At 37.7% G+C, this 12,500-nt stretch overlaps 1 protein-coding gene across 1 annotated transcript in view; it reads left to right on the forward strand.

Moving 5' to 3' along the window:
• The window catches only part of LOC135091829 (basement membrane-specific heparan sulfate proteoglycan core protein-like), an 87,019-nt gene that overhangs the window by 30,248 nt on the left and 44,271 nt on the right, over nt 1-12,500 (forward strand). The window contains exon 2 of the mRNA XM_063989829.1: nt 8,731-8,789. Coding sequence (XP_063845899.1) covers nt 8,735-8,789 — 55 coding nt within the window. The 5' untranslated portion in view covers nt 8,731-8,734. The remainder of the gene's footprint in view (nt 1-8,730; nt 8,790-12,500) is intronic.

A 12,500-nucleotide genomic window follows, 5' to 3' on the forward strand; every position in this document is an offset into this window, starting at 1 on the left:
AGAAAAGAAATAAAAGAGAAATAGAATGCAAATAGATAAAAAAAAAAAAAAATGCAACACAACGGAACACTAGACAGGGAATAAAAGTAACAAAAGGAAGAACTGCCCACAAAAAAAGAACCCACCAAAAGTAAAAAAAGAAACAGAGGGGTAAAAAAACACACATAATAAGAAAAAAAGAGAAAAAAAGAGGGAAAATACGAGAAGGAAAAGACGTGTAGGAAAGTACCCACTAATGTACCCCCAAAAATAAAATAAAAGAAAAGAAACAGTTATAAAAGAGAGAGAGAGAGAGAGAGAGAGAGAGAGAGAGAGAGAGAGAGAGAGAGAGAGAGAGAGAGAGAGAGAGAGAGAGAGAGAGAGAGAGAGAGAGAGAGAGAGAGAGAGAGAGAAAAGAGATTACGAGAAAAAACAGTCAAGCCAAAGAAGTGCCCAGTACAGACATGAACGTACCCCAAACAAATAAAAAAAAAAAAAAAGAGATAGGTAGAGAAAAAAACATGAAAGGAAAGCCGTACCGAAAAAAAAAGATACCAATAAAAGAACACAAAACCCCCCAAAAATTAAAGTAAAAATAGATAAAAAAAGAAAGAAAATAAGAAAAAAAGAAACAGAGAACCGGTAAAGTACCCAGATCGACGAAAAACTAGCAAAAAAAAGAAAAAAAGAAAAAAAGATGAATAAGTCAGAGAGAGAGAGAGAGAGAGAGAGAGAGAGAGAGAGAGAGAGAGAGAGAGAGAGAGAGAGAGACACGGGTACAATTCAGGAGTAAAGACTAAGACGGTTTTCTGAAGTCTGACGGAGTTAATGGACATTCCAGTTCCGCTTAGGAGGTGGAAGAAGATTTTGAATTAATTTTATTCTCTTCGAACCTGAGAATCGCTAGGAGGACGAGGAGGAGAGAGAGAGAGAGGAGGAGGAGGAGGAGGAGGAGGAGGAGGAGGAGGAGGAGGAGGAGGAGGAGGAGGAGGAGGAGGAGGCTTGCTGAGGCTTCCTAACGCTCATTCCGATTCCACTGTAAAAGCTTTCATGACCCCTAGGGATGTGTGTGTGTGTGTGTGTGTGTGTGTGTGTGTGTGTGTGTGTGTGTGTGTGTGTGTGTGTGTGTGTGTGTGTGTGTGTGTGTGTGTGTGTGTGTGTGTGTGTGTGTGTGGTGCCTCGATTTGCGATGCGAGTTTTTTGGCACGCGTACACACAAACACACTCTCTCTCTCTCTCTCTCTCTCTCTCTCTCTCTCTCTCTCTCTCTCTCTACCCGGATAAGCAAAGACTCCAATAATTTCTAAGCAAACAAGGATATAATAACTCATTCAATTTAGTCCACGTCCAAGGGTTAAATAAATAATATATAATACAAACGAGTGAAAATAAAGCAACAAATTCAAGCAGGACAGAAATGTTAAAAAAAAATTCTTACAAGGGGGAATAAAAAAAAAAGAGAGAGAGAGAGAAAGAGAGAGAAAATGCAAGAGAAAGGAAGTGTATGAACGTAACAAAGGAAGAAATGATGATGGAAAAGAGAGAGAGAGAGAGAGAGAGAGAGAGAGAGAGAGAGAGAGAGAGAGAGAGAGAGAGAGAGAGAGAGAGAGAGAGAGAGAGAGAGAGAGAGAGAGAGAGAGAGAGAAAAGATTTGTAATACACTAAATGTTTTCCTGTAAGTAGTTTGAAGCGTGATAAAAGAGAAGAAAGAAAGGTTGATAACTGAAGAATGAACCTTGCAAATAAAAGGTAAAGATGTAGGAATAAGAGTGAAAGGAGAATAACAAAGGAAACAAAACTATTTCTATATTTAAAAGCGTGCGGTGAAATAGAGATGAAAATATGAAGGAAAGAAATATGACAAATAACGAAGACTAGAGAGAGAGAGAGAGAGAGAGAGAGAGAGAGAGAGAGAGAGAGAGAGAGAGAGAGAGAGAGAGAGAGAGAGAGAGAGAGAGGAATACAGAAATGAAAACGAAGAAGAGATAAATATAAGAAAACAGAAGAAGAAGAAGAAAAATGAAGAGAAAGGATAGAAATTTTGTATTCCACTGTTTACCTGTACGAGTATAGTGGAATAAATAAATAAAAAAAATAAAGGAAAAAGTTAAATACAGAGAGATACATAAGGAACAAATCATAAAATTAACAAAATATTCATCTAAACGTGGCTTAAGTTTAAAATGGAATAAAAAAAAGAGAAAAATCACATAGAGAATAAACAAACTATGATAAAATAAAACAGAATACCTTCTTGTGCTTGCCTCCTCATGAAGAATCAAGACTAGATAATAGAAAAAAAGAATAAGATTACAACTGGAAGGCAGAAAATAATAGGAAAGGAAAATAAATAGCGATGAAAACAAAATACGTGTCTTTAGTGTGAAATAACAGCAACACAAAGAGAGAGAACAAGATAAATGATTGAAAAGAAAGGAAAAAGTGAAGGGGGATGATAAAATATAGCAATGGAAATAGATGACGGTGAAAAGACGAAGAAAAGAAGAAAAGGAAAGGAAAGAAAGCATTTACGTGGATTTCTCTACAGAACAAGATTGCAAAAGAAAGGAAAGGAATAAAAGAGGAAAATAAGAAAGGTATCTAAATATTTCCTGGCATGTATCTTTCATATACGATAACAACGAAAAAAGAGAAGAAAACAAGATCACAAGGAAACAACAAAAAAGAAAAAAAGAAAAAACAAAAGACATTTTTCCGCGTGTCTAGCATTAGATGACAAAACGGAAAAGAAAAAAAAAAAACAAAAACAAGATCACAAAGAAAAGGAAAAAGGAGAAAAGAACGACAAAAGCCCAAGATGTTTTTCCAGGAAGGCCAAGACTCATACAGCAGAATAACGCAAGGAAAGGGTCAGCAAAGGGTCACCTCGCCTGTGATCATCCTTCCTTTGACGCCATCATATCCCCAGGTTGTCAAAGCGAACACCATCAACTCCACCCTACCTGACGTCTCCTTGTATTCACCTGCCCAAACACCTGTTGACTAAGATTTACCTCTTCGTCTGCCTTACTGACCTGTCTCCTCCTTTTACCTGTACCTCTAGACTCCTATTGCCTTCCTGTATTTACCTGCTGACTTTTGCACCTGTCCAAACACCTGTAGACTAAGATTTACCTCTTCGTCTACCTTACTGACCTGCCTTCTCCTTTTACCTGTACAACACCTGTAGACTCATTAATTTCTTTTTCTACCTTGCCAATTGCCTTCCTGTATTTACCTGCTAAGTTTTACACCTGCCCAAACACATGTAGCCTCAGATTATGTATATCAGTCTTATCTACCTATTTCTGTGTCACCTGTATATCTTTCATAACACCTTTATACTTCTACCTGTTCATTGAGTATTAGTCCTTTATTTATCTGTATGTTTCTTTTCCACCTATATGTTTCTCACACTTCTGTCTAAATACGTATTATTCCTTTATCTAACTGTCACATCTCCACGTCACCTGTATGCGAGTATGGCCTCTCATTACCGCGTATTTCTACCTCACGTACACTCCTGCATTTCGCCTGTAATTAGTCACCCGGATTAGCTCTCACAAAATCCGTGTTGCTGTTAATTAATCCCTATTAGTCCTCGGCTCTCCAGTCTGTTCTTATCCCCGCGTGGATTAAAGCTTACAAAACACTCGCTTTTCTAAATGTTAAGCTGCTGAGCGTCCAAACGAGGCTGTTGATTGCAATGTGGGTGATATCTTGAAATTCATTAAGATTTTTTAGTGTTTATTGCATCATTTATTAGAAATTCCATCACTGTAGAGGAAATTTTGTGGTAATGTAAAGGTTTAGAAAGGTAAATATGGTCGACAATACTGCAACCACAACACTGCAACACTACTGAAATGTATTAAGCTTTTCAGTGTTTAGTGCTTCTTGCAAAAACGGAGAGAGAGAGAGAGAGAGAGAGAGAGAGAGAGAGAGAGAGAGAGAGAGAGAGAGAGAGAGAGAGAGAGAGAGAGAGAGAGAGAGAGAGAGAGAGAGAGAGAGAGAGAGAGAGAGAGAGAGAGAGAGAGAGAGAGAGAGAGAGAGAGAGAGAGAGAGAGAGAGAGAGAATGTTTTTCATTAATGTATTATTTTTTCCAAGAAAGGAGTCGATACATCTTGTGTGTGTGTGTGTGTGTGTGTGTGTAATGTCTTGCTGGAGGGAAATAGAAAGAGGAGGAGGAAAGAGAGAGGGAAAAATGATACAGATGATGATGATGATGAAGAGGACGAGGAGGAGGACAAGAACGAGGAGGAGGAGGAGGAGGAGGAGGAGGAGGAAAAGGCAGACAGAATAGACGACAGGTGGAATGAAATACTGCAACAAAAAATCAGGTGTAAGAAAGTAAGAATCACAACAAAGAAAGTGATGAACATAAAACAAAATATGTGGAAAACAAAAACAGTATCAGAGAGAGAGAGAGAGAGAGAGAGAGAGAGAGAGAGAGAGAGAGAGAGAGAGAGAGAGAGAGAGAGAGAGAGAGAGAGAGAGAGAGAGAGAGAGAGAGAGAGAGTCAGACACATACATATAAACATCCAAACCATTTTTCTCAGAGCTGCATAATTTTTTTCCCTCTGCGCCGGATTCACTTATTTCTCGATTCTTTCCCTGAGCAAGATGTCATAAAGGGAAGTAAAATGGAGGGAAAAAAGTAATAAGACGCCTCCTGACGAAGGTATCAGCGCCATCAGCAGGAAGGAGAGGGAGGGAAAGAGGAAAAAAAGGAAAAAAACGAGCCATTTCCACGAAGGACAAATTTTCTTACCCTTGTCTTTATCGCGGAACTGAATTTCTTGAGGGTTCTTGCGGAGGAGGAGGAGGAGGAGGAGGAAGAGGAGGAGGAGATGGAGGAAGAGAGGAAAGAGGAGGATGAAGGTACAGAGACTAACATCTGACGGTTCTTAAAAGGGAAGGGAGAGAGAGAAAGAGAAAGAGAGAGAGGGAAGGCTGGAGGGAGAGAGAGAGGGAGGAGAAGAAAGAGGGTTGGAGGGAGAGAAAAAACATGAAACCAGTGCCTAAAGGAAGGTGTCAAGCCAGTGCCATTAACTTACACTAGGGAAGGTCTTGTGTGTGTGTGTGTGTGTGTGTGTGTGTGTGTGTGTGTGTGTGTGTGTGTGTGTGTGTGTGTGTGTGTGTGTGTATGAAGTTAGCGCAATGCAAATATGACCTTGAGATAAATTTTACACCACAAAGACAGTTGGCAATATGCGTGAGAGAGAGAGAGAGAGAGAGAGAGAGAGAGAGAGAGAGAGAGAGAGAGAGAGAGAGAGAGAGAGAGAGAGAGAGAGAGAGAGAGAGAGAGAGAGAGAGTATTCTTACCTCATCTAGTTGTTCCATCTTGCTCAAGTTTCTGAAAAAAAGAGAGAAAAAAAGTGAATTAATCAGGTAACAAGTCATCGAAGAGGCTTACCTGGAGGAGGAGGAGGAGGAAGAGGAGGAGGAGGAGGAGGAGGAGGAGGAGGAGGAGGAGGAGGAGGAGGAGGAGGAGGAGGAGGAGGAGAGGTGAGGAGGCTACGACGAGGAGAAGCAATTAGAGAAAGAGGTGGAAAGGAAGTAAAAAAAGAGTAGCAGAGACATAAGAGGAAGAGTAAGAGAGGAGGGAAGAGGAAGAGGAAGAGGGAAGAGGGAAGCCACTAAGAGGATAAACTTATTACAAAGAATGTCTCGGTTAAGACTCTTTCAATCTTGACTGCACCGGATGTGAAATAAAAAGAATAAACAAAATGAGTAAGAGGTTGAGAGGTGAAAGAGAGTTAGTGAATCTGATGCAAAATAGACGAGGTGAATAGTTTGTTGTGTATTTAATTTAACAGTATTCATTGATATTTATTGACTTTGAATAATATGAAAAGAGAAAAAAATGGCATTGAGAAGTAGGGGAAAAAAGTTACTGAGTCTAATACTGAAGAAATGAATAGATATGAATAGATAATTGTATTTGTAATAGCATACGTTTCATAGTTTGGTATCTACTGGCAGAAGTCGTGAAAAAAGGGATATGTGAGATTGAGAAGTGAGAAAAAAGTAACTGATTCTAATGCAAAGATATAAAGAATAATTTGTTGTATATCTAATAGCACAAGTTTTATAGTCTGACATTTAGTGATATAGATGATGAACAAAGGGAAAAACGAGATGGAGAAATGAAAAAAAAAGAAAATGAGATTAAGAAGTAAGGAAAAAGTTAATGATTTTAATACAAAGAGATGTAGAGAATAATTTGTTGTATATCTAATAGCACAAGTTTTATGGTCTGATATTTAGTGATATAGATGATGAGCAAAGGGAAAAAGGAGATTAAGAAAAAAATAAAAATATAAAATGAGATTGAGAAGTAGGGAAAAAGTTACTGAATCTAGTAGGTAGAGGAGAAACAAACAGTAAAATGTGCATATAATAGTGTAACTTTCATAGTTTGTCACTTACTGTCAATTACAGATGGTGAAGAAATGATGAAGGAAGAGAGACGAAGTAGAAAAGTTAGTGAATCAAACGAGAATAAAAAAGATATAAATTGTTACACGTACATTGAATGAAGCAGTTTTTCTGATCAATTACAGATGAGGAAAATATCAAGAGAGAGAGAGAGAGAAAGAGAGAGAGAGAGAGAGGAACTGAGTAGAAAAGTTAGTGAATGAAATGTCAATAAAAAAGGAAACAGTTTTGCGTGAGTTAATTAGTGCAAGTTTATGAAGCTCACCCTTTAGCATTTTCAAATACAAATGATAGAAAAAAATAAAAGGAAAAAGAGGAAGTGAGTAAGAAAGTTAGTGAATCTAGTCAATAAAAAGAGGATAAGGTTTTATGTCAATTAAATCGTGCAAGTTTATAAGCTCCACCATTTAACCTTTCCACTGTTACATATACACAAGTTTACGTTTGGCCAGAGCCCATACATAAAAAAAAAGAAACAAATATATATATGATGTTTAAAGTTGGTTGCTGAATGAAATATTTGAGTGTAGTTTGTGTATAGAAGCAATGTGTCAGGTGATAGAGGGAAGACTAATTGATAAAACTGATAAACTTACGCTATTAAATAAGATACTGTTGTTTTTGGCCATATTGTTAGCCGAATATCTCCTCTTGCTTCAGTTCACCAAGACATTCATCGCACATTAAGTAAACGAGTAGAAACATACCTGTGCATTACAGTATTCTTAATTACAAGCCACTCAAGTATTTCATTATACAGTTTCCACTAAACGCCATACATATGTACCTTTAAACAAAACAGACTCTAGCTAAACTAAAAACTAATGACTTTTTGCTGTTTTCTTCAGTCACAAAGTAAATTTCATGTATACTATTACGCGTTATTAGAGTATTTATCATTATTTAGCATTACCAACCACCTACACACACACCTACACACACACACACACACGTACATTTCTCTCTCTTTCTCTCTCTCTCTCTCTGTGTCTCCTACCTTCACTAAATTTACGTTTGATGGCCAGTGTGCAAAACGCGAGCCAGATCAGCGCGTATCTCTGTATATTTTAACGAAGTATTAATCCAGGTTTCCACTCCATTACTGGCCGTTGAAATGTGCCTGTGATCGTGGCGCTGGAGTGTTTGATGTGCTGCTGTTTGGTGGTCTTGCATGTGATGGCTCTGTTCATTGATATTAGGGTATTTTTTTTCTTTTTCTTTTGTCTGATTTTCCTTGTTTGTGTTTTTTTTCTTTTTCTTCTTCGTTGGTCTTCTCGTTTTCTGTTTTCTTTGTTTTCTGTGATGGTTGTGTTCATTGATGTTTAGTTTCTTTTTTTCTCTTTTCCTTTTCGTTGTCTGGTTCTCCTTGTTCGTGGTTTCCTTTCTTTTTTTTTCTTTTCTCTTCCTCGTTTGTCTTCTCTTTTTCCGTTTTCTTTGTTTTCTTTCCTTTCTGTTTTCTTTTTTGTTTTTGTTCATCTTCTTCAGTTACTTGCCCTTCTTCTCTTCATCTTATGCTCTTCATCTTCTCATTTGTGTCTTTCTCTCTATCTCTTCTTATCTTTTTTGTCTTACCGCCTTCCTCCTCCTCCTCCTCCTCCTTTCTCTTTCTCGTCATGCTCATTCTCCTCCTTTCATTTGTATGTTTCTCTTTATTTCCTTTCCTTGTATTTTTTTCTTCCTCCTCTTCCTCCTCCTTGTCATGCTTCTCTTTTCTCGTCATTTGTGTGTTCCTTTTAAATTCTTCTTTAATTATTCTTGTCTTCCTCCTCTTCCTTTTTCTCCTCTCCCTCTTTTCCTGGAAGTAATGCAGACACACACTCCCTCTCTCTTCCCTTCCATGGAAACATTCCTATTTCTCCTTTTCCCAAACGGATATCATGTTTTCCTTACACTTTTCCTGTGACTGAGAAAGTGGAGGGGAAGGTGAGGAGGAATCTTGCTTTTCTATCCTACTTTTAACATTAAGTGGAGAACTGAATCTTAAGTATTGTATTTATTTTTCCTTCAGTTCTTCTTACGCTTCTATAGTTTGTGGATCAGCATTCTCGTAACCCCTTGAACTAAAATCTATACTTAAGTGAGGAGTATAACATTAAGTATTATATTTATCCTTCTTTCAGTCTTTCTTCCCCTTCTCCTCCTTTTCTTCAGTCAGTGGATTCTCCCTCCCTCAACCTCTTGAAGCAAAATCCTCTTTCTCGTGCTTATCTTCTTCCGTCTCCCAGTCTGTCTGTCTCTCACACCTCCATCCCGCTTCTCTCCTCTCAATTTAGCTGTCACGAGTGCTGAGTTCTTCTGTCTATTTCCAGGAGGATGAGTGACCCCCGTAAAGTGCTGAGGTGCCTGCTGCTGCTGCTCTCCGCGGCAGGTAAGGCTAAGTGGCAGGTGAGCCGGCAACTTGGAGGGAAAAGTGCGCTGGCTGATGAGGCGAAATGTCTGAAGCTGAGGTGTTAAGTGGTGGTTCGGGTAGATAGCCAGACAGGTAGGTAGACAGATAGATAAGCAGAATTAAAGGGAAATAGACACGGAAACAGACAAATACGTACATAGATAGACAGAGAGGCAGACAGGCAGATAGGGAGACAGACAGACAGACAGGCAGGCAAACAGAAAGTGAGGTAGACATAGATAAGCAGAAAGACAGGCAGGCAGACAGACATAAACACAAACATATAAATAGAAAGACAAACGAGCAAACATCCAGACAGACGGGCAGGCAAGCAGGCAGACAAACAGACAGACAGACTCAGGCAAAACATACCAACTTGCACAGGTGAACGTAGGTAATCAAGAGCAATTAATAACGTGGGAAAAGTTACCTGCGTGTGTGTGCGTGTGCGTGTGCGTGTGCGTGTGTGTGTGTGTGTGTGTGTTTGCGGCGCGTAATCATCAAAAACGACGAGGAAACGAGAGCAATTTACGACTCGCGCAGGAAGAGACACACAAAAAGAGAGCGAAACTTTGCAAGCGGTGAAGACACAGTGAAATGTTTCCCCGGCGCGATGCTAACACTTGCAGACACCCCCACCCTTGACAGCCTTAATTCTGGCGAGGGGAGCACCGCGTGGGAGGCTGCAGCGGGAGGCCGGGCGGGAAGGAAAGGCTTGAGGTGGTGGAAGGGTGAGGAAAGGCAAGGAAAGGCGCTGTCAGGACGTGAAGATAAACTGACAACTCACTGAAGCGTTAATTCCAGGGAAGGCGGCGGTCAGTAGAGGGAAAACATCACTAGAATAATACAAAATGGTACAGATATGATATAAAGTTTTGTTTAGGGAAGATAAAAATGAAATAATATAAATACAAGGACATTATCACCTTCCATCACGTCTCAGCATCACTTTCACCAGCCCTACACCAATCACCACTCCCTTCACTATCACACATCACCATCACCACTCTCCTGATAGTGAATGAATCAATGAACGAAGTAATAGAAATGTAATGAGTAAAATTTTCGTTCCCAATTTGTTTAGGGAAAGTAAAAATTAGTACACGATGAGTTGATAGGAGTCAGTTCTAATCCCCTTTCTATCTGTGGCGGTACAAAAAAGTAATTAATCAGAATTCCTACGTGTTCAGACTTTTGGGACACCCTGTACACTAACTAGACAAAATACACTATAACGTTGTCAATCTAAGCAAATCAACGGAGAAAACTTGATTGATAAATGGCGAAGCTAAAAAAAAAATAAAATAAAAATAAATAAGTAAATAAAAACTAGACAAAATGTACACTAGACAACATAACATAACGCTGTCAGTTTAAATAAATACGAACAGAGGCAACAATTCAATAAAGGAGGGAGGAGAGATAAAGAATACCCATAAAAATAAGAAATAGAACACTAATAATAATCTAAGTAATAACGCTATGGCTCGTAATGTGACAGGGAAGGGAAATGAAATGTTACGACCTCCGATAAAAAAAAGAAAGAAAAGAAAAAAGATGAGTGGATGTAAAAGAGAAATGGAAATAAAAGAGAGGAATAGTGACATTAAAAGATAACCCTGATCAATAAAAGAAGAAAGAAGAAGCAAGAATGTGATAAATGTACATAATATAAACTGGAAACTGTGAGGGACAAGCTGAAAAATACATTACACATCAGATAAAACTTAAATTAATCAATGTAAAAGTGTACTTGTGATAATGAACGAGTCAACAAAACTCAATAAATAAACAAATGAATGAATCAACAAGTCACTAGATAAAACACAGACAAGAAAAAAAAAAAATCGTTACGTATTTACACGAAGATTACAACATTAAAACACACACACACACACACACACACACACACACACTCATACAATTCTTTCTCTTCTCAGTGTTCCTATGAACTTGCCATCTTTACTTTTCCCTCTCACTCTCTCCCATCAACCCTTCCTTTACAAAGCTGGCGTGACTTGAATGAAGCCTTTATTGAGTTACCTGCTGCTTTATGCTAATCACCTGCCTCACCTGAGCGTCTCCATGTAATTGCATCGGTAAATAAAGGCGGGAAATGCTAAAATGACACAGATAAAGGAGTCTTATTTAGGATTTTCATTACAAGAGGAAGAAAATGGAATGAAGAGTGGAAGAAATGTATTTTTTAATCGAATGAAGGATAGATAGACAGACATAGACAGACAGAGACAGACAAACAGACAGGACACTAGATAGACAGAAAAATTGATAGGAGGGTGAACTAGCAAACAGGTAAATGATGAGTGAGCTAATACATGATAAAATAAAACACATTAATATTCAGGCAAAGTAAAATATATAAATGTATCGACAAACAAACCAGTAAATATATGATTGAACACATGAATGATTGAATGAACAAAAATTATAAATGAAATAAATAAACAGTAAAATATGACTATAAACTGGAGAGAGAGAGAGAGAGAGAGAGAGAGAGAGAGAGAGAGAGAGAGAGAGAGAGAGAGAGAGAGAGAGAGAGAGAGAGAGAGAGAGAGAGAGAGAGAGAGAGAGAGAGAGAGAGAGAGAGAGAGAGAGAGAGAGAGAGAGAGAGAGAGAGAGAGAGGGGGGCAGAGATGGGCTGCTAAATTTAAGTCGGAGAACAAACTTGATAAAAACTTGGTAGGGGAAATGACAGGTGAGTGAAGGAGCCACGAGGTGTTTTTGTCACTTCACCACCTGTTCCTGCCGCCTCCCTTGCCTTCCTTGCCTCTCCTGCCTCGCCCCTTCAGTACTTGTATATATTTTCCTTTTTCTCGTCCTCCTCTTCCTCCTCCTTTCTGTCGATTTTCATTTGTTTGCCTTCATTTTTTTTATTGATTAGTTTGTTACGTGTTTTTGTTTTCTTGTTTATTATTTTTCTTTTTTCTTCTTTCTAGTGTTTGTTTAATTTTTTGTATTATTTGAGTTTTTCGTCTTCTTTTTCTTCCTCTTGTTTTTTTTCATTTTTTCATGTATTACTTTTCATTGAGTGTTTTTCTTTTCTGTCGATTAATTTGTCTTAAGATTTTTTTTTCTCCTCTCATTTATTTTTCAGACATTTCTTTAATTTCTACTAAGATTTCTATTAATTATTTTTTTCATATTACTATTTTTTTTTTCCTTTTTGTCAGTTCCTCATATTTCTCTTTGGTATTTAATAAATTTTTCATATGACTAAATTTTCTTCCTCTTCCCTTTTGATTTTTCACATAATTAATTTTAATATTTTTTTTTTATCATTTTTTTTTTATCATATTATTCAGTCTTCCTTTTTTCTCCGTCGAATTTCAGAGAATTATCTTCAGCTTTCAGTTATTTTTTTTTATATAACTCGATTTTTCTTATTATTGACAGATATTTTTTTGTGTCTGTCCTTTATATTTAAACGTATGTCTATTTTTCTTTCTCTTTTCTTTCAGTTGATCTCTATTATCAAACATTCATTACCTTTCAGTATTTCATCGATTTAATTTTAATTTTTCCTGGATACTTTTTAATATTCGCTGTTGAATATTTTTCTGTTCAGGTTCGAGTGATTTTAAGTCATCCATTTTCTATTCACACATTTGTTACCTACGTTTTCTTTATCGTATATGTGAAGGTTACGTCTTTCCTTTCATATCTATTGTT

This window comes from Scylla paramamosain, chromosome 38 (genome assembly GCF_035594125.1).
Source record: "Scylla paramamosain isolate STU-SP2022 chromosome 38, ASM3559412v1, whole genome shotgun sequence".
Lineage (NCBI taxonomy): Eukaryota > Metazoa > Arthropoda > Malacostraca > Decapoda > Portunidae > Scylla > Scylla paramamosain.